We start from the raw sequence: 21,882 nt of genomic DNA on the forward strand, positions 1-21,882 counted from the left end.
AGGAGTCAGATTCTGCTGGGGAATTCCTGCCCTGCTCTGCACTCTGCAGAGAACTGACCCGGCTCCCTGCGCACTCCCTGTCCCCCACCCAAGGACTCCTGCACCGGCCTCCTTTTCGGTCTCTAACACAAGGGTTCCCACTGTCCCTACCCCTCCAGGTTGTGCTTTGAAAACACCTGGGGAACCTTCCAACCCATAAATTCTGACTTAATGATCCAGGATGCAGCCTGGATATCAGGATTTTTCAACATCCAGGGTTGATTCTTGTATTTGAACCGTGTGCGTCCAGCTATAGCGATCGAATGTCCCGCCTCTATAACTGGCAGCCTGGGGAAAAAAGAGGAGGGGTGGGGGAGGAAAGGAGGGAGGAAGAAAGGAAGGAAAGGAAGGAGGGAGTGAAGAAAGAGGGAAGAAAGGAAGGAAAAGAAAAGAAAAGCGGAGTCAAGGGGGCCCCAAGGCGGGGCCCCAAGGAGGCTCCACCCAGTGCGAGGGCGGAGCCTCCCCCACCTCCGACTTGGCCTAGGGCAGACGCGGAGATAAACTCCCGAACCTCGCGCAGCCGGGATCCTGCGACGCGGCGCGGGTGTCAGATCACTGCTTGTCGACCGACCGCGAAGGCTGCGTGTCCCGGGTGAGTTCCCCAAGTCCAGACCCGGGGCCGGGCGAGACCGGCGCGAGGAGGTGGCGCTGCACCCCTCCGAGGCGCCGTGGCTCTGCGCCCAGCCAGCCACCCGCCGGCCGGCGGTAAAGCTGTGGCAGGGTGGCCTGAGAAAGGGGGGGTGGGTGGCGTTGCGAGAGAGGGCGCGGGCCGGTGAGCCCCGGCCTTGAGGCTGGGAGTGAGCGGGCGAGAGCGCCCCGCAGCTCTCTGCTGCCCAGCGCGTCTACCACTCTCTCCCCACCGTGCCAGTCCATCACAAACCTCTCACCCGGGCAGCTTGCTGCGTCCTGGCGTGGGAGGCACAAGACATCTGTTTACATTGCATCAAGTTAGTTCAGCATTTTTTTTTTTCCAAAGTAAGCTCTACGCCCAACATGGGGCTTGAACTCAGGACTCTCTGAGATCGAGAGTTGCTGCTTTCCCGACTGAGCCAGTCAGGTGCCCCAAATTATTTCAGCTTTTGAACTAAGTAACCAGGCCCTTACACACCAAAGTGTGTAACCCGATTAAATTTAATGTGCTCTGTAACTTCCTAAGACAGAGTCTTTACACTAAAACGGAACCTTACATTTACTTTTGTTTTTAAGTATACTTACTGTCACCGTCTTTCCTTGCTATGGGCAGGGATCGTAATTTATATGCTAGCAGGAACACCAATCATAGCTCTAGCCAGTCCAGTCATTTTGCTGTTATGGTCCTGGCATTGTTCTAGAAAGGCCCCCACATTATGGGCATTAGGAGTGGAGACAGAGGTGATATGTAACTTGGCAGGTGCTGAAATCCAGCCCAACTCCTCTTGCCCCACCCCCACCCTATACACCCTGAAAGAAGGAGCTGTGTGCAGGACAATGAGAACCTTCCCCCTCACCACCAATTTGCTCAGAAATTTCATAAGGGATCTTAGGGGACAGTATTACACACCTTAACACTTTACCTGTATTAAGTTTTAACTTCCACAGCTCCCCGATTGGTGCATCCTGCAGAATCCCATTATTTAGAAGAGGAAACTGAGGCACAAAAGATAAAATATTTTAACCAAGTCTGCAGAAAAGTCAGTGGCAGACCCAGAATTCCAACCCAAACTTTAATCTCTACACCGCACTACCTTGTGCAGATACTCAGCAGACACCCTAAACCCCAAATGAGAGAGACCTCAGGATGCCAAGCTATTGAGAACTTAATAAGCAGCTACCCAGACAGTGATAAGTGGTAAGACCTTGCTCCAGGTCTTACATCATGCCAGCACTGAACGGTGGAATCTGAAGTTTAGGGCCTCTGGCATTAAGAACCTTTCCCCAGGTCAGTGGTGAAACTTCTAGCCACCATATGGTGTTGGAGCCCACTGAGAAGAGAAATAGAACTCTCTCTCTTTGGCTCCTGGGTGGCTCAGTGGGTTAATGCCTCTGCCTTCAGCTCAGGTCATGATCCCGGGGTCCTGGGATCGAGCCCCGCGTCAGGCTCTCTGCTCCGCAGGGAGCATGCTTCCTCCCCTCTCTCTCTCTGCCTACCTCTCTGCCTACTTGTGATCTCTCTCTCTCTCTGTCAAATAAATAAAATCTTTAAAAAAAAAAAAAAACCTCTCTCCCTCTGGCATGGACTCTCATAGTGGTGTGCCTGAAAGGGGACATGGATGAGTTGGTGTGGGTCCTCTCGTGGAAGGAGTGTTGACAGTGCCCAGCCTGCTGCCTGTGGAGGGTACCCAGGGTGTTCCATTACTGTGGGAAGGCGGACCCTCATCCTTGCAGGTCTGAAGACACATACCCCACAGTTGAACTTAAAATGAGAGTCTGAAAATCACCACTTGCCCTTCAGGTCACCTTCCTTCCAAATTCTGCACCAACCCCCCACGTATGTCCCCCCCCATAAAGAAGTCTTTAAAAAATAATACCAATACAAACCCCAAAGGAGGCAAAAGTAAAACCAGAAAGGTAGCAGTTACCACATAAACATTACAATATAGTTATAACTTTGAACATAAAAGCAGTCAGCGGGACTTGGGATTATTATGAAGAAAGGTTAACTATGAGAAAGAATTAACTTTTCCTTCAGGTCAAATATTGGTGAGGTTATAGTTCCTGGTTAGGGAACATTCTGTCCTGTCCTACTCAGATATGGGCCCAGCTTGGTTCTGTGAATGAAAGTTGACCAAGACACAGTCCCTGTGTCTAAGTTCAGAGTCTGCTACCAAGATAGAAGCTTAAATAACACGTCCCAGTTTCTTCTGCTATCTCAGAAAACATGAGCTCCATGTAATCCACACACTCAGAGGGAGTGGTCACGGATGGCTTTATGTGGGTCTCTCTTCCTTTACAGGTCTCATCCACAACATGGCTTCCAGCCTGAAGTCATCCAAGGAATTGGTCGTTTTCTTAGGAAAATCGATGATTGCTTTTCTGGAGTCTTTGGTTTTCACCATCATCCCCAAACCACGGAAGAATGTTGCTGGTGAAATCGTGCTCATCACTGGAGCTGGGAGCGGACTGGGAAGGCTCTTGGCCCTCCGATTTGCCCGCCTTGGATCCGTGCTGGTTCTCTGGGATATTAACAAGGAGGGGAACGAGGAAACGTGCAGGATGGTCCGGGAAGCTGGAGCCACGAGAGTTTATGCCTACACTTGCGACTGCAGCCAACGGGAAAACATATACAGAGTGGCCGAGCAGGTAGATCTTGTGTCTTGCTGTTCCCTGCGGGTAGTAAGCCCTGTACACGGATACACTCGCATGTACTGTCCCTTTGCCTTGCTCAGTGAAGCTTTACCTGTCTCCAACTTCCCTTTAATTGAAAAAGTTTTGGGGAGTGAGAATTAGGATTTGTGAATTGTCATTGTATACCGTACACCACATGAAACACCCCAGCTGTATTGTATCCTAATCCTATAAAGTGAGGTCCATGACTATCTCCGTTTCACAAATAAGAAAACCAAGGCTTAGGGAGGTGAGTAGCTCCCCTAAGGAACAGGTACTAAGTAGCAAAGATCCGGCTCAGCCTTGAGTCTGTTGACTCCATAGTACACACTTGGCCCTGCCAACCAGGTGGTACAGACTGTGTTACAGTATAGGAGGTAGAGGGTGGCCCTCTCCTTGAAGGAGGAAGGAGACATACAGATAATGAATAACCTCTCAGTGGTCCCAGAGCTAGCCCTTGACTAAGCCAGGGCTTGAACCCATATCCAGTCTGAGCTGAAACTCCCTATTTCTACCACACCACAGTGCCTTTCATTTGAATGTGTATTTCTCTTAAGTAATCATAAGAAAATCAGAATATTTCATTCATCCTAAAGATGCTTAACCACAGTTGCTCCTTTGGTGATGATACAGCTGCACATTTAAAGAAGACTTTAAGGAAATCAAAACCCCAGTAAGCAGTGGTAAGAGGTTTTTTGTTGTTATTGTTGTTCATCAAGGCAGGTATTTACTTGCTGCCTCTTTTCCCTCATAAGGTTTTTCTCTATACCCCCATCGGCATGAGTACTCCGCTCATCACTCTCCTGAGCCACCTTTTTGGTGGCCCCCAGAATTCCCCAATTTAGTGAGAAAGAAGGAACCAGACTGGCCTGCAAAGAGCAGCCCAGCCCCATTGGAAAGTTCTTACACAGCTTCTAGCCCCTACCTCAAATACCCTTGCTGTTTCCCACCTTACTTCCTAGTGGTAAGATTGGCAAGTCATTGGCAGGTGAGTGTGCAGCTTCTGTTGAAATTTGTCTTTAAATTCTATACATCTGTGACTACCATCTCCAGTCCCACGGAGCCCCATACAGTCTGGAGACCCCAACCTGACAAGCTAGTGCCTCCCTCAAAGTGCCAACCTCACAGATGAATGTCTGTGCGCTTACAGCGATGATCACCTGGCCTGTCTCCTCATGCTGACTGCAAACAACTTCTGTAGCCACTCTTAAGCAATCTTCAGTTCATATTCACATACTGAAGACCATCCAAGCTAACTAATATTAGCAAGCTAATACGAGGCACTCTATAAATAACCACCTCTTCCCCATATCTGTGGCTTAGTTCTGACCAACATGCTTGGTTCAGAAATGGTCAAATGGTACATATTACCAGTTCATTATTCAGCTTTTCTTACTTATGGGTCTTAAGAAGAGTTGATTAGGTGCTCTTCGGAATTCAGGGGAAGCAAACTACTCTCCACTCATAAACTGGCCATTTGCACTTCTTCCTCTGGAGAGAGGAAAGATACCAAACAATTTTCTAAAAGTATTCCAGAGAGCAGTGATCATGATGAAAGGTTTCAGATTAGTATGACATTGTGTCATCTCCACAGACCCCAAGAACTTTGAAAGCTAGTGTCCTCAGATCATAGTTTGGCACTAAGTTCAGGAAGGTTTGGCACTAAGTTCAGAAAGGTTTGCTACTTGGCAACCAAGGTAAGCAATTATTTTAAACAATAAGCAAAACAATAAACACATGAGAGTGGGGCTGTGTCATGGTTGTTTACCTTTGCTGAGGCATGTAGAAGTGTCCTGACTACATTTAATGACTGATCCCTTAGACAAGTCAAATCAGAATCAATTGACTGCATTGGTTCAACAGCGGCGGGGGGGAGGAAGGGGCTTATTTGTGACATCTATGAGAATTCTTTAAGGTTTATTTTTGCTTCCTGATGTTCAAGGTCAAGTTTCAGGATCATTTCATCTTTTAAACCATGTCATCACTAGTAGAAGCAGACCTTTCTTTATTGCCCACCACCACTAATGAGTACTGGTTGGGAAGTTCATATCAGCCATCTTGGACAGTTTAAAGTGAGATGCTGACTTGCACGATCTTCTGGCTTTTCCTTCTTTTCTTTTCTTTTTTTTTTTAAGATTTTATTTATATATTTATCAGAGAGAGCAGGGGAAAGCACAAGCAGGGAGAGTAGCAGGCAGAGGGATAGGGAGAAACAGATTCCTGCTGAGCAGAGAGCCTCATGTAGGACTTGATCCAGGACCCTGAGATCATGATCTTAGCTGAAGGCAGACACTTAAATCGACTGGGCCACGCAGGTGCCCAATCTTCTGGCTTTTATTATAGCTGGGTTGTTTGTTGAGAAATCTCCACCAGCAGGCAGGCCCAGCTTATGTGGGAGTCTCACTAGACTTGTCATTCAGGGTTGAACACACTGTTGCCACATTCTTACAATGAGGAGAATAATGAATGCAAAAAAAAAGAAGAAAGAAAGAAAGAAAGAAAGAAAGAAAGAAAGAAAGAAAGAAAGAAAGAAAGAAAGAAAGAAAGGAAGGAAGGAAACTAGTCTGTTGCATTTTCCCTTAGCTGCTACCCTATGTCTCTTATAAAACAACACAGTGCAAACAAGCTTACTCTGATTGCATGGACGAGCATTTTATTGGGTTATCATTGGTCAGTGATACTTAAATATATGTCTCATACAATTAAACCTGATCCTTTTTTTTCCCCTAATGTGGCAGAGGCTGAATCCTCGTGATGTCTTTCCAAGCTAATTTAAAGAGCAAAACAGACTTTGGAGCAAGATAATCCTTTAAAAAAAAAAGGGGGGGGGAAAGATAAACCTATATACAAAACAGATAAAGCAATATAAACCTATATACAAAACAGATAAGGCAATAGGAGGAAAGATTATTCACATGAAAAATCTTATCACAAGTGCTTAGCCCAGTACATTTAAGGTATGATTCATAAAGATACAGTATTCATATGCTGCAAAGACACAAGCCACAGATAATGAAATCAGGTGCCATTTTGAAATTAAAGTCTGATGTTAATTTTGTCAAGTATATGATAACATGCTTTATTCAGGTGAGAGGGGGCAGTGGACACACACATCTGTTTATTTCTCTGAGATGTCATTTCTGGCTTTGCCATCCCTGACTCTGAGCAAGGCTATGAGCTTCTGATGCTACTATCCTACTGGCTTCCAGTCCACAGCCCTGTCCAGCTTATTTTTTTTTTTTCCCATTTGAGTATAGTTGACACACAATATTATATTAGCTTCAGGCATACACCGTGGTGATTTAACAGCTCTACGTGCTAGGGTATTCTCACCACGGTGCAGCTGCTCTCTGCCATCACACAAGGGTACCACTGACTATGTTCCTCTTGCTGTGATTTTATTCCTGTGATTTATTCATCCTGTAACCAGAAGCCTGTATCCAATTTTGCCTTAGGTGGGGCTAGTTGTTTCTAGCCTTGACTTTTGTTCAGCTTGAATTTGACTAAATATTTTACCCACTCTCCAAATAAAACTGATCTATTTCCAGTGCTTTTATCTGAAAATGCTACCATAAGGTGAGGTTTCCTTGGTCCTATTTATTTCATCCTCAGTTTCCCCTAGACTGCCACTCTGGTTGGCTCAGAAATCCTTACCATGCCACCCTCATTGCTGGGGCTCAGGCCTTCCAGAGCAGTGGATGAGGTGGTAGCTTCCACCTGGCTTCAGTAATACCTCCTGCTCTGTGCCAGAATGTGCCATCCATGTAGAGAGCTGTACACACACACACACACATAGGCACACACATGCATGCACACACACACACACACACACAGCTAGCATTGTAAGGGGTACTGCTGTGAGCTTCCTGTTCAGCACAGGGCAACTGCAACCAGGGGTTCTCTCTGATTGGGGGGGCAGAGCGCCTGCTTAGGATACAAATTACAGGAATGGAATTCTAAGCACAGAAAGGAACAAAGGGATAGATACCACCATCTCATGGCACCAATCCTGAAAAATCCTGCACTCACTTCTGCCATAATAGCCAAGATTACAAGCTAAAGATTTACTATAAATGAAAGGCTCCAAGGTCCCACGCAGAAATTATATTTCTTTTTTTTTAATTAATTTTTTATTTTTTATAAATATATATTTTTATCCCCAGGGGTACAGGTCTGTGAATCACCAGGTTTACACACTTCACAGCACTCACTAAAGCACATACCCTCCCCAATGTCCATAATCCCACCCCCTTCTCCCAACCCCCCTCCCCCCAGAAACCCTCAGTTTGTTTTGTGAGATTAGAAATTATATTTCTTAAATACAAGTTATGGAGTACCTACTTTGGCCAGCATTACAGCAGCAAATGGGGCTTACTCTAATCCTCCCTTCACATATCTTAATACCTAGAAGCTGTGGTAGGGGGAAGAAAGCCAGCTAGTTGGTATAAGCAGGACAGACAGGTTCTGAGCTGTGGCGTGTGCATAAAACCTGTTTAGAAATGTCATGCTTCCTCTGTGCCTTCCTACTCCGCCCCATCTCGGTGTGTGCTGGGTCTGGATTTATATAACATGACTGTAATGCCCTCCTCAGTGATTGAAATAACCTCTACTTACCTGGAGCCTGAAAGAGGGACTAGAATGGCTCTAACTGCTCTGTTAAGGAAAGTAGCCCTGCAGTGTTGGAACCATCCTAGGAAGGGGGGAAGAACTGAGAAGAAAAGCATCAGACGTGGATCTCTGACGCACTGTACACTCAGCAGAGGAAATAAAGCATACTTTGCAGAGTACGTAATCTCCATCTGAGTTAACTAGGATAAGAAGCCTGTAAAACTATGGAAATTTAAGCTTAGATCATGGAAAGAATTACTCCATGGGTGGTGTGTTGCTCTTGTTATTCAATGCAGGTTAAAAAAGAAGTTGGCGATGTCTCCATCCTAATCAACAATGCCGGAGTCGTGACAGGCAAAAATTTCCTCGACTGCCCAGACGAGTTGATAGAAAAGGCTTTAGATGTGAATTTTAAAGCACATTTATGGGTAATTATTTTTTCTTCTCAAAATAAATCTAAAGTTACTCTGAATTTAGAAGTACCTTCCTCTTGTTTTCTTACAATTTTATTCACCTCTAACTAAAGCACGGACTTCTCAATTTCAGATTTCTCCTGCTTGACCCCGATGCTCCCCCTCCCCCACCCTGGATCCAACTTAACCTACACCTGTGTGAGCCTTTGCTCGGAAATCCTGCAAAGACAACTGTCCTATGGTTTTACTGTCATTTATTGATTATATCAGGTTCTGTCCTAGGCACTTCCTGTATAATCCTTGAAATAGCTCAGTGAAATAAGGGATCAGAGGAGTTAAAAGATTTGCTCAAGGCTACACAGAAATGACATCACATAAACTTGACAAAGGTGACCTTTTAATTTCCCAAAACTGGAACCCTTTTGAAAGTGGAAAAGATAATAAAAAATAATAATGATGATGATTGAAAAGAGAAAGTGAAAGAGAACATTATTAATAAACAAGCATTAATCAGGTCTATTCTGGGCAAACCAAGATGTGCAGTCACCTCACTCAGTATCTAATCAAGGAAAAGAGAGTTTCTACCGTAGCCTGGGTGACATTAAAGGGCACAGGACAGGTGCCGCGGACATGAAGGATCATAGCCCCTGACTTCTAATATGATGTGCCCCTTGCAGAATTTGGGTTTTCCTAGCTTTTGCTGAACCTAGTCCTGCCACACGTCCCCATCCACAGGCATGCCCCCCATTGCCTCTTTGCCCCACTGCCCTGGGTGGCTGTCTGCTGGGAGGGTGTATTTGCTGGAGACTTCTGAGCTCCCTCCACCCTCCTTACACCTCCCCAGCAGACTCCCCGCCCTGCCATCATTGGCAGCCTTCAAATGTTATTTGGACTTTGTCGGTTTCTGTCACCTCGTTTCACCAAAAGTGTCCTGGCACTGGTGGTATTGTTGGTGTTCTGTATGGTTTTCAGGAGAAAGATGGAAAGATTCTGAACTAAGTGAGCACCGTGTTCCTTTGGGAGCTACTGCAAGTGACTTATGTGTTCTTGTCCCAAATATCCCTCTCCTTTGTTAGAATGAAGTTAGATTCTTGGGCCAGAATGAAAATAAAACCATCATCTCATTCATAGTCTCCACTACTGTTGTGTTCTTTTTCTTCCTGGGTCTCTTCTTTCCCTGCTTTCTCTCTCTTCCTCTAATTGTCCCCAGAGTCCTGGTGTCCCTGACCCCAGTCATTCTCACTCTGGACACTCTTTCTAGGCAAGTCTGCATACGTTCTTTGAGCCCTGCATGGAGTAGGCACTTAATTGCTAGTGGGTCAGAGGGCTCCTGGTGGCCATGCTCCCAAGGGATGCGTCCCCAGGGAGAAGTAAAGAGACTCACCTCAGACCATCAGAACTCAGGGAGCTTTTCATTATGCTTTGCTGTGGACTCGCTTTGATTTTCCGCCTCTAAGTGTTAGTTATCACGTGGAAAGTCATTGTGATGCACGCAAAGGTCATTTGACTTCTATAAGAGATCCCTTTTCTCGTATTTACTCATATGATTCAAGTGTGAAAATAAATATGAAATAGAAATTCATTGAAATATGCAAGTATTCCTGTGTAATGAGTTATTTCTGTGTTGTAGAACATATCTTCTGTCAAAGCTCATTTCTCTCTCCTTTACCTTCTTTTTCCCACAGGTCCCACATCAAAGGTGAAGGTGCTCTATATTACTGAGACACAGCACACACCCATTCTTTCTAACATATCCTCTCTGCTGACATGGAATCGAAATTAGAAACCATTATTCAAAGAAGTAGAGACGAACTTTAAAACAAAGTGATTTTTTAAACCAAAGCCAATAGTGGCATGTCCTGTGCACAACGTTCAGAAAAATTTGAAATCCAAATATGATCCAAGAGGTGAAAAAAGGCAATATAAATCTAAATTATCATATCTCCAGTACTCTCACTGGTGTGTGGGTTGTGCCTGCCACAGTTAAGATTCTCCCATACTTCTTGAATTATTGTCAGAATATTGTTTTTTAAAGTCACATATACATGAAATATAAGTCTAAATAAGTTGTTTTGAACAATATTGGAACTGCCGTCATTAAATACTGATTTGCCAGGTTGAACAAACTAAGAGGCTTGCTTGCCAGATGTTTACATTTTTTTTTTTTTTTAGTTTTACCATTTTATTTTTATTTTTAATTTATTTTTTATTTTCAGCATAACAGTATTCATTATTTTTCACCACACCCAGTGCTCCATGCAATTCGTGCCCTTTATAATACCCACCACCTAGTACCCCAAACTCCCACCCCCCACCCCTTCAAAATCCTCAGATTGTTTTTCAGAGTCCATAGTCTCTCATGGTTCACCTCCCCTTCCAATTTCCCCCAACTCCCTTCTCCTCTCTAACTCCCCATGTCCTCCATGCTATTTGTTATGCTCCACAAATAAGTGAAACCATATGATAATTGACTCTCTCTGCTTGACTTATTTCACTCAGCATAATAATCTCTTCCAGTCCCGTCCATGCTGCTACAAAAGTTGGGTATTTGTCCTTTCTTTTTTTTTTTTTTTTTTTTTTTTTTTATAAACATATATTTTTATCCCCAGGGGTACAGGTCTGTGAATCACCAGGTTTACACACTTCACAGCACTCACCAAAGCACATACCCTCCCCAATGTCCATAATCCCACCCCCTTCTCCCAAACCCCCTCCCCCCAGCAGCCCTCAGTTTGTTTTGTGAGATTAAGAGTCACTTATGGTTTGTCTCCCTCCCAATCCCATCTTGTTTCATTGATTCTTCTCCTACCCACTTAAGCCTCCATGTTGCATCACCACTTCCTCATATCAGGGAGATCATATGATAGTTGTCTTTCTCTGCTTGACTTATTTCGCTAAGCATGATACGCTCTAGTTCCATCCATGTTGTCGCAAATGGCAAGATTTCATTTCTTTTGATGGCTGCATAGTATTCCATTGTGTATATATACCACATCTTCTTGATCCATTCATCTGTTGATGGACATCTAGGTTCTTTCCATAGTTTGGCTATTGTGGACATTGCTGCTATAAACATTCGGGTGCATGTGCCCCTTTGGATCACTACATTTGTATCTTTAGGGTAAATACCCAATAGTGCAATTGCTGGGTCATAGGGCAGTTCTATTTTCAACATTCTGAGGAACCTCCATGCTGTTTTCCAGAGTGGCTGCACCAGCTTGCATTCCCACCAACAGTGTAGGAGGGTTCCCCTTTCTCCACATCCTCGCCAGCATCTGTCATTTCCTGACTTGTTGATTTTAGCCATTCTGACTGGTGTGAGGTGATATCTCATTGTGGTTTTGATTTGTATTTCCCTGATGCCGAGTGATATGGAGCACTTTTTCATGTGTCTGTTGGCCATCTGGATGTCTTCTTTGCAGAAATGTCTGTTCATGTCCTCTGCCCATTTCTTGATTGGATTATTTGTTCTTTGGGTGTTGAGTTTGCTAAGTTCTTTATAGATTCTGGACACTAGTCCTTTATCTGATATGTCGTTTGCAAATATCTTCTCCCATTCTGTCAGTTGTCTTTTGATTTTGTTAACTGTTTCCTTTGCTGTGCAAAAGCTTTTGATCTTGATGAAATCCCAATAGTTCATTTTTTCCCTTGCTTCCCTTGCCTTTTGCGTTGTTCCTAGGAAGATGTTGCTGCGGCAGAGGTCGAAGAGGTTGCTGCCTGTGTTCTCCTCAAGGATTTTGATGGATTCCTTTCGCACATTGAGGTCCTTCATCCATTTTGAGTCTATTTTTGTGTGTGGTGTAAGGAAATGGTCCAATTTCATTTTTCTGCATGTGGCTGTCCAATTTTCCCAGCACCATTTATTGAAGAGGCTGTCTTTTTTCCATTGGACATTCTTTCCTGCTTTGTCGAAGATGAGTTGACCATAGATTTGAGGGTCTATTTCTGGGCTCTCTATTCTATTCCATTGATCTATGTGTCTGTTTTTGTGCCAGTACCATGCTGTCTTGATGATGACAGCTTTGTAATAGAGCTTGAAGTCCGGAATTGTGATGCCACCAACGTTGGCTTTTTTTTTCAATATCCCTTTGGCTATTCGAGGTCTTTTCTGGTTCCATATAAATTTTAGCATTATTTGTTCCATTTCTTTGAAAAAGATGGATGGTACTTTGATAGGAATTGCATTAAGTGTGTAGATTGCTTTAGGTAGCATAGACATTTTCACAATATTTATTCTTCCAATCCAGGAGCATGGAACATTTTTCCATTTCTTTGTGTCTTCCTCAATTTCTTTCATGAGTACTTTATAGTTTTCTGAGTATAGATTCTGTGTCTCTTTGGTTAGGTTTATTCCTAGGTATCTTATGGTTTTGGATGCAATTGTAAATGGGATTGACTCCTTAATATCTCTTTCTTCTGTCTTGCTGTTGGTGTAGAGAAATGCAACTGATTTCTGTGCATTGATTTTATATCCTGACACTTTACTGAATTCCTGTATAAGTTCTAGCAGTTTTGGAGTGGAGTCTTTTGGGTTTTCCACATATAGTATCATATCATCTGCGAAGAGTGATAATTTGACTTCTTCTTTGCCAATTTGGATGCCTTTAATTTCCTTTTGTTGTCTGATTGCTGAGGCTAGGACCTCTAGTACTATGTTGAATAGCAGAGATGTTTACATTTTTATACCCTAGTGCCTTCAGGTAGTTTGATGAGCTTAAAAGACTCTTTTCATAACAACGATCATATAAACGTCTGAAAAAAGTGTAAAATGTTAACAGTTCTTTCTTGCTCTTCTTAGACTTATAAATCCTTTCTTCCTGCTATGATTGCTAATGAGCATGGACATTTGGTTTGCATTTCAAGTTCAGCTGGATTAGTTGGAATAAATAAACTGGCAGGTAAGAGAAATGTATTATTTAGCAGTTGCAAAAAGTTTTATAACTTTATCTTACTTAGCTCTGAACAATCAGCACTCATTTGATGTACCAATGATAAAGGGTTATAAATTAAGAAACATATTCAATAAGGTAAGTGGTTGAGAACATGGTACAGCAGAACTGCCTATCAGATTTGCTTACTTGCAGGTGAACTCTGCACTTTAGAATGATTAAGTCAGCGCAATCTCCTGGGCTTTAAAAAAACAAAGAGGGGCCCCGGGGTGGGGGGGGGTCAGTCAGTTAAGGGTTTGCCTTCTGCTCAGATTGTGATTGCAGAGTCCTGGGATCCAGTCCTGCATCAGGCTCCCTGCTCCCTGCTCAGCCAGGAGTTACCTTCTACCTCTGCCTCTCCCCACTGCCTTATGTACTCTCCCTCTCTCTTTCTCTAGCTCTCTGTCAAATAAATAAACAAACAAACAAATAAAAATTAAAGAGGAAAAGAGAGACCTTACTGATAAATTCTTTTTATGCAAGTGATTAGCATAGTCACTATCTGGGGGACCCCTGGCCCTGTTAATGGGATGGTAAGGAGAAGCACTCTGGCTTCTGAAATTTTCATTAAGTGGTCTCCTTCTGCTGGGCATGTGAAGAAAGTTCCTCCAGTCCAAGAAATCTAAAATTAACCTCTCTGCTCTCCCACTGGTTGCAGACTCACAGCTCAAGATGGTAAGCACAGTTCAGCTCCATTATGGGAATAGAGTTCCCAGAACCATCAGTCACCCCAAATGTTATGCATCTGTACACATCTCCCCATAAGCGGGCCTCCCCTTCCTCCATCCTTCTTAGAGTTCACTAGGTTTTATTGTGACCTTGTGGGTCTCTGAACTCCTGCTGGTCTATTTGTAGTGCCTATGAATCCTTTTCCTGGCACAGTATCTCTGTCTTAGGATACAAGACTCTCCCACGCCCTGCTCACCCTAGAAGCATGTGTAAGACTTTTGTAATTCCCGTGGTGTGGGTCTTGGCTCCCTGCTTCATAATCAATGGGAGTGCTATGTAGAATGCAGATTGCCTGAGTCTGGGTTGTTTCTGCTCATCTGAATTTCAGAGATGCAAGGGCTCAATGAGGTGCATTCATGCCCCACGACTCAGGTGATCCTAGAAGCTGCTCGGGCAGCTCTACTGTCTAACCCGCTGCAGTCTAGGAACGTGACTCTTGTGGGTTGTAGTGGCTGCCTCTCCCCAGAGGAAGGATGGCTCATTTGCCTCTTCTGACTTTGTGAGGAAAAGGAGAGTCAGAGTCTACCTAAATGCCGGTTCTTCTCCAAGTGTTCTGTGAGTTCAAGATTCAGGTGTTCACTTGGCGTGAGTATGATTGTAGACAGAAAACTCAAAACTGACATTGATGCCACTTCCCACTCCCGCTGCATTCTCAAGATGGGTAAGAAGTAGACGTTGACGTTTGCCAGTCTGTTTTTCTCCAGCAAAGGGAAAGTTAGAGGTTTAGTTAGAATATAGTTAGAATACTTAGAAGAAAATTTGATCTGAGTATCATGACCCATGGTGATCTCTCTTGCCTGGACTCCTGCATCCCTTATTATTTCATTTCTTCTTCTGTGTGTCTCCCTGCCCTGATGCTCTTGAAACTCTTTGGGTCAGGGACTGGACACATGTCATGCTCCACAGAACAGTTCACCCAGTGTCTGACCTCTCGTCAGTGTGGAAGTAAAGTCTAGCAGGGTGACCCGCAGGGGGCTCCCCGAAGCCCTGTGTCTCCCGGAGGGCACTTGGTCCTTGTCAACAGACCTTTAGGTGACGCTGCTCCTCCCCACGCATTCCTTACTTCCTCCGGTGGGCCAGACCAAGATCATACAAAATAAGAACTCTGATATGACTGTCCTATTCTCCGTGTGTATTCGTGTTTATGAGGAAAGCTTAATGTAATGCCGCTTAAAAACACTGGAATATACATTGGCATTGTTTGCCTTTTTCAGATTACTGTGCAAGTAAATTTGCAGCCTTTGGATTTGCTGAATCTGTATTTATGGAAACAATAGCCCAGAAACTAAAGGGGATCAAAACCACTATTGTGTGCCCATTTTTTATAAAAACTGGAATGTTTGAAGGTTGTTCTACTGCGTAAGTATGTCCTTTGATTTCAAAGAAATGACATTTTTTTAAAAATGATTGACTATTTTATATTGTTCTATTCATTAATGTTGTTTTAAAAAGGTATTTTGTAGGATTCAGCTGGATTTATAAGTGATTTCAGAATTGTTTCTTTCTTCAAATGTGTTTGTGATTAAGCCATTGAGTTTATTAATGGTTTGGGATGGTTTAATGGGATGGTTTATGAAGGCCGGGTCCAGCTCACCCCACGCCATAGCCAGATCTGCTAACCACCCCCTCAGCGTTCCTGGCCATAGTTTCTTTCTGCCACCAAACTCCATTCTGCACTCTTCCCTGACTGATTCCACAGCAAGACTGAAAATAATGGGGATGGGGGGCACAGATACCTAATTCTGCATCTTGTGGAGATGTCAGGAAGTTGTTTAATATGGTTTCATGCAGATACATATATTGTATCATCAGTGTGTTAATTAGAGCATCATTTGCCATTTTAAAGTTAAGTTGTCACTAGCATGTTGATAATAAAGGAGTAAAGAGAGAAATCGATCAGATCTGGAAGGGAAAGAAGTAAATAAGTGCTGTTTGCAGCCTTTTTTTATCCCTAATTTATAAGATTTTTTTTAGTAATTTATAATTTTTTTTTTCTTAACTCCTTAGCCGTCCTTTCCTGTTACCCCTTCTGGAACCAGAGTATGTAGCTGACAAGATAGTAGATGGCATCCTGACAGACAAAGTATACTTAAATGTGCCAAAGTTTATATCCTTCGTGTTGTTCTTAAAAAGGTAACCATATCAGCTTCCTATGACTTCTCTAACGAGCCAGTCAACAACTCATTCTCCTACCAGGAGGAGCCACTTTAAAAATACCTGTTAAATGAATGCCCTTGGATCCCTTCCTTGTGCCTGTCTGCCAACATGACCTCAAATTCGCAGAGCCTAGAAGATGGAATTGGATCCTGCCAACCACCTTAGTATTGCATGATTGTCAGAGAGAAGTGCATTTACTGAATGACTTGTGGACAGATCGAAGTCTTTTTTTTTTTTTTTTTAGGATAGATGGTCTTCTTGTGGGTATCACAGAGTAATTGCATTGGAACAGATATTGTGTCCACACTTCTTGAGTACAGATCCCCAGAATCAAGGGCAGACAGTAAGCCAAACATTTCAGGAAGTTATAGTATGGATATAATTGGCAATAAAGGATAAACTTGAAGTATAAGAGGGTTAAAAGCATTGGCGGCAGGGACTAAAAAGATAACCACCTCTTGAAAACACCCAAGGGCATATTTGCTTACCCTCTCTAGTCCCATTTGGATTTACATTCTAATTATACAGCACCCCCCACCCCATCAAAGTTTCTGCTTTGCAAGGAAACATATTCCGTGATTGAACCACTTTCCTCCATGGCACTGAAATCTGTCTCGTTTTAACGTTCACTGACTCTAGCTTTGCCCTTAGCGTTATGACTAATTCCATCCCTCTTGACAGCAGTTCTTGAGTTATTTGAACATAGATAGTATGGCTGGCAACCACTGTCCTTCTTACATAAGGAAATGCCTTTTTCTTTCCTGTTAATTGTATCTACTTTGCACAACGCACCAAAATCATTCCTATGTCCTTTCATGGACCACTAGCACAAGAGAGATAGAGCCGACAGGCTCTGGGAGGCGGGGCAAAGGACCTTGGACAAGCACTTTGAAATCTGGGATTATAATCCTGCGGCTTACTAAATTTGTGACTCTGAGCATTCCCTTTATTCTCCCAGCCAGTTTCTTGTTTACGATTTAGAAGTCAATGCTTGTTCGAGCTTGTAGATTAGTGAGCGTCACGCAATTTTTAGGACAGTGTGGGCGTTCACAGGAGAGTGGTTATCTGTTGCTTAATCGATAGAAGTATGTGGTATAGTAATGCCAAGTGTAAAGAACAGAGAACTTAGTTTTTCTAATGTTTTTGAATAATCATAGAGGTTATATTTACTTTTATAAGATATGAAAGATCTACATAGTTCCTGAGAAGTACTTGGAAACAAGAAGTTCAGTAAAGGGGATGACATCACACATTCCCTCAAATATTCATTCAGTAAGCATTACAGAGTGCCTAATGTGTGCCACAAATTGCTGATTGTCCTAGGACCCGGGGTTATGGCAAAGAAGGAGAGAGAAAAGACTCCTTGCCTTCACTGAAATTTTCTTCTTATGGGGTGGGTGGCAGGGAACAGACAAAAAAGTTAAATAAAAGAAAAGGCATGCTGGGTAGTCATAAGTTCTAGGAAGAAACAAGAAAGCAAGAAAGAGAAATCTAAGAGTAGGAGGCAGGCGGTGATGCAAGTTGAGTTTGGCCGTTCAGTGTGTTGCTTAGGAGAGGGATCATGGACGAGGTAAAATGTGACATCCTAGAGAGCCCACAGATGGACAGTGAGCTGAGTGTCCTTTCCTTTCCTCTACTCTGAGGACAGGTCTTAGGTTTAATGTGCCTCCCCTTGCTCTGCATTGTGACTGTCAGAGGGGTGGGGTCTGTGCTGTCTTGGGAACGGTGTGTAGGCATGGAGATGAGCAGTCCTAGTTAGGTCTTGCCAAAGGTCCTGGGACCTATCTAATCCCACAGGAGTGCCAGAAACAGAGACCGAGGACTTCATTTGATTCCAGAAGAAACAGGCCCAAGAGTTAAGTAATGGACCTGGGATGGTTTGTGAGTGACAGGGCTAGGATCCAAGCCAGGCTTATCCGACTCCACAAGGCTTCACTGCTTCCTGTCAATCATGATGTAGTGCAGTGAAGCTTTGGAAACCGATGTGAGAAGTGAGTCGAGTAAACGTAAATAAAGCCAGAAGAGTTATAAAGGCCCTGAGCCAGTTCCCCCCATATAGTGGACAAGCCCCAAGTGATCCTAAATCACGCACACTGATGTGTGCACATGCCAGTGACTCCCATCTGCAGCAAGTCAGTGACCCTGCATCTCGGCCAAGTTGGTCGAGGCACTTCCATGATAGTAACCAAGAAAACTTCTCTTGTGTTCTCTTTAGTATCTTGCCTGTCAAGATGGCAGTGCTTACGGCTGACTATATGGGCGCTTTTAATGTGATGGACAGCTTTGTTGGCAAGAACAAGAAAAACTAAAGACCAACTCCATGGCTGATACCCGGCATTCCATAATCCTATTTCAAGAAAAGCATTTTTGTCCAACAGTGTATCTGGAAACTACAAGTACCATTCTTTCTCTGCTCTCTGGACTATTTTCAACCAATACCTTTGAAAATAATGTTCCTATCTGCTTTCTGGTTGTTGTTGTTGTTGTTGTTGTTTTAGTTAAAAAAAGGAAGAGCCTATTTTTGTCATTTCTGCTTGCAACTGATTTGTTAAGAAAATGAATCCTGTCTCTCATGAACTGCCCTTCACTTTGGTCATTGGGGACAAGGCCCAAGCAGAAGAGGTGGCTTTGCTTGAACCTGCAGCAGGGTACAGTGAGGAGTGAAGAGGATGGATGAGTACTTTGCTTGAATGCCCTCTAAACAGAGGACACAGAGTTCAGGGTTCCCTGTCACCTTGAGTCCCATGTCCTTCTTTCCAAAGCCAGCCATACAAATGCTCTGTTCTACATGTCCCAGGTACTCAGACTACATACCAGTCCCACTCAGGGTATTTCAGGGGCCACTGTGTCCTGCACATTCCCTGAATGAACTTAGTAGACAGTGATTTTCGACCAAATTCTGTGTTGGAGCATTTTTTTTTTCCCTAGAAGAAATTAAAGAATGGTTGCTTCTTATTCGGAAAATGACGTTCCACTGAGTTAGATGAAATGCTGCCTAGTGGACTGGAAAACATATTCATGTGATTACTTTCAAATGTTTAATTTAGTATTTCAGAGTGGGATTCATGTTATATTTTTCCACAGAATGGACAGGTCTATGAATTGGCATTCATCTGTGATGCCTTCATTTCAGATCTATTGTATGCTTACAGTTTAATGAACTGGCCAACTGGAGATTGGAGATTAACTATAAAAGGAAGATTAAGAAAAATATGTTAATTACCATATCCCTGAAACTCCTTCCCAGGCTGGGAGGGGCATCTGCCTTGCGAGAAAAACAGGAGCCTTTGTCTCTCACCTTCTTTTGTGTGGGGAGCAGAAAAGGATGAGAAGTACCTCAGAAGACTCTGTGAGAGTCAAAAGAAACAAGTCATGAATATCTTGGGGGTAAGATGCTCTTAGAAAGGCAGTGGCCTCAGGGAATGTAGAATCTGGAATCCACTGTGGACTGATTTATCTTGAGCTGCCTGAGTGATTCTGACAACTCTGCCCCTATATTTCTTGTCTGTGCAGAAAGCCTCCAAAAAGCGGGGGGGACAACAACTTGTTTTATAATTATAAAAGTAATAGCTGAGGTTTTATTGTGCCTGGCACCAATCTATGCCCCTTACACATATTAGTTCTCTAAACAAGCATATCACACCATTACTCGAAGAATAATAAAGGTATTTGGTGTATGCTGAAGAATAAAAAGCATTTTATTTCACAAGAGTGACATCCTACTCAACTGCAGACGTGTACCAAGCAGCTCAAAAGGCCCTCTTAGCCTAACCAGCTAATGTTCCAAATCCTTGGTTAACAAGGTTAATTAAGAGAAAGGCACAATATTGCTCCCCTATTACAATTCCAAAAGCGTACATTCCAGGGGCCTGTCTATTTAGCTGAAGAATAAAGAAGAGACTCGAGGGATTTCCAAGAACAAAGGTCTGGGGCACAGTGGGCAGCCACCATGTCGTCACAACATTAACAGCAATTTTTTCTAATTGGAGTGCATCTTGGCTGAACTGCTACAAAGGCCTGAAATTCAATTGTGGTTTTACAGTACCCATGAAATTGTCTAAACAAATTTGGATTTACTTGAAGAGCTTCTATGAGAAGAGACCACATGTAAATTACAGCATTCTAGAGGGTAATCTACAACAAGGTGACTTCATCCAAGGGGAGCAAGTGCTCTCCGCATTGGTTTCCCAGCAGTTTCCACTTGAAGTTTTGCCCTAATGAAGCCATGATCAAGAGCCTGATGCCTAAGCAAGTCTTGAGACGTGGAAGCCTCAAAGATCATCCAGAATGACATGATTTGGCATCCAGGAGTCAGCTGCTGCTCAAGAACTGAGAAGAATTCTTGACATTAGAAGGAGTTTGGCTGGATACAAATGTGCAACCATGCCCTTGTTCTGTTCCTTTGGGTTTTACACTGTGATGAAGTATTAGACCATAACAAAGTACTGCGGGCTGGGGAGCTGAGACAACAACAAGTTATTGCCTTACAGCTTTGGAGTCTGGAAGTCCAAAATCAAGGTGTCAGGTGATTTGTTTCTGTGAGAACTCTCTCCCTGGCTTGCAGAGAACATCCTTCTGTGTCCTCACACAGCCCTTCCTTTGTGTGTGGGTGCAGAGAGGGAGATCTCCCTCTTCCTCTTCCTGTAAGGCCGCTAACCCCATCATGAGGGCCCCACTCCCATGACCGGATCTATCCTTAATTATCTCCCTGAAGCCTCATCTCCAAACACCACCACACTGCGGGTTTAGGGTTTCACTAAATGAATTTGGGGAGATATAAATAGTCCATGATAGAAAAGGAAATCCAGGCTATACATGATCTTTACACTCCTCAGTGTTCTAAGACTGAGGTAGTCATGACTTGTCAAATGAAGTCATTTAGAATCTTAGAGGTAGAGTGACTCAGATGTTTGGAAATAAACAAAAACAAAAAACCCTAATAGCAACCTCCAAGAGTTAGCACTTGAGAGCAACATGACCAAGAATTTGGGCCAGCAAACAAGAGCTGACATGAGGCAAAATGTCCCATGCAGAACTAGTTTGTGAAGAGCTCTTATGGCGGTCTGCACCTTCATTTCTGGGATAGTGGCCTGTTTGGGATTTATTCAAACATCCCAGCTCACTTCCCTCCCAAGCTACTGAACAGTTTCCTTCTGCTATGAACATGCCACAGCTGAGCCACTGAGATTGCCATTCGTGGCCTGGATTCCTTTTTTTTTTTTTTTTTTTTCCCCCCTCATAAGTTTGCTACCAACTTGGAGACCAAACCAGTAACAAGTGCACCAGTCATTGGTGCTCAGCCCTTGGGGAGTCTGCTTCTAAGATGGTAATGTGAGTGTCCTTGCACCTGGACCCCCTTCCTCTGGACCAGTACTAAGTAAAGCAGTGATGGCAGAGGTAAGGTCCCTCAGCTCCATGTCCTCAGTTCCTACTGCAGGGCTTGAGCTTCATTGGTTGGCCTCACATTGTCTTCCTCCTAGCAGTTTCCAAAGGCTAGCCTTGATCTCCCATGGGGCCTCAACTCAGAGCCAGGCAGATCTGTCCCCCTTCGCTCCTTCTCTTCCCCCTGGTGGCCTTTCTGTGCTTCCTTCTTCTCAAGTCCACCACAACCCATCCCATCGCCCACTCTTTCCCAAGGGTAACTTCTCTTGCCTCACCAAGAAAATGGAAGTTGATAAGGACAAATTCCTTCAGCAACCCAAACT

General features: G+C 43.6%; 1 protein-coding gene across 1 annotated transcript; it reads left to right on the top strand.

Annotated features, from left to right (window-relative positions):
* The first annotated feature begins 487 nt into the window (after nt 1-487).
* Nucleotides 488-18,754, top strand: SDR16C5 (short chain dehydrogenase/reductase family 16C member 5). Its single transcript, XM_082719215.1, has 7 exons — nt 488-631; nt 2,972-3,318; nt 8,247-8,378; nt 13,162-13,261; nt 15,235-15,379; nt 16,028-16,153; nt 18,393-18,754. The coding sequence occupies exons 2-7, from the start codon at nt 2,986-2,988 to the stop codon at nt 18,484-18,486; spliced, it is 930 nt and encodes a 309-aa protein (XP_082575341.1). The 5' UTR covers nt 488-631; nt 2,972-2,985; the 3' UTR covers nt 18,487-18,754.
* The last annotated feature ends 3,128 nt before the right edge of the window (nt 18,755-21,882 follow it).

This window comes from Mustela nivalis (assembly GCF_964662115.1).
Source record: "Mustela nivalis genome assembly, chromosome: 2".
NCBI classification, from domain to species: Eukaryota; Metazoa; Chordata; class Mammalia; order Carnivora; family Mustelidae; genus Mustela; species Mustela nivalis.

What these genes read in the sequence shown, in the direction of transcription:
- SDR16C5 (XM_082719215.1), top strand. Translation starts at nt 2,986, where the DNA reads ATGGCTTCCAGCCTGAAGTCATCCAAGGAATTGGTCGTTTTCTTAGGA. An exon ending in TATACAGAGTGGCCGAGCAG is followed by an intron (nt 3,319 to 8,246) that starts GTAGATCTTGTG and finishes TATTCAATGCAG; the next exon opens with GTTAAAAAAGAAGTTGGCGA. An exon ending in ATTTTAAAGCACATTTATGG is followed by an intron (nt 8,379 to 13,161) that starts GTAATTATTTTT and finishes TGCTCTTCTTAG; the next exon opens with ACTTATAAATCCTTTCTTCC.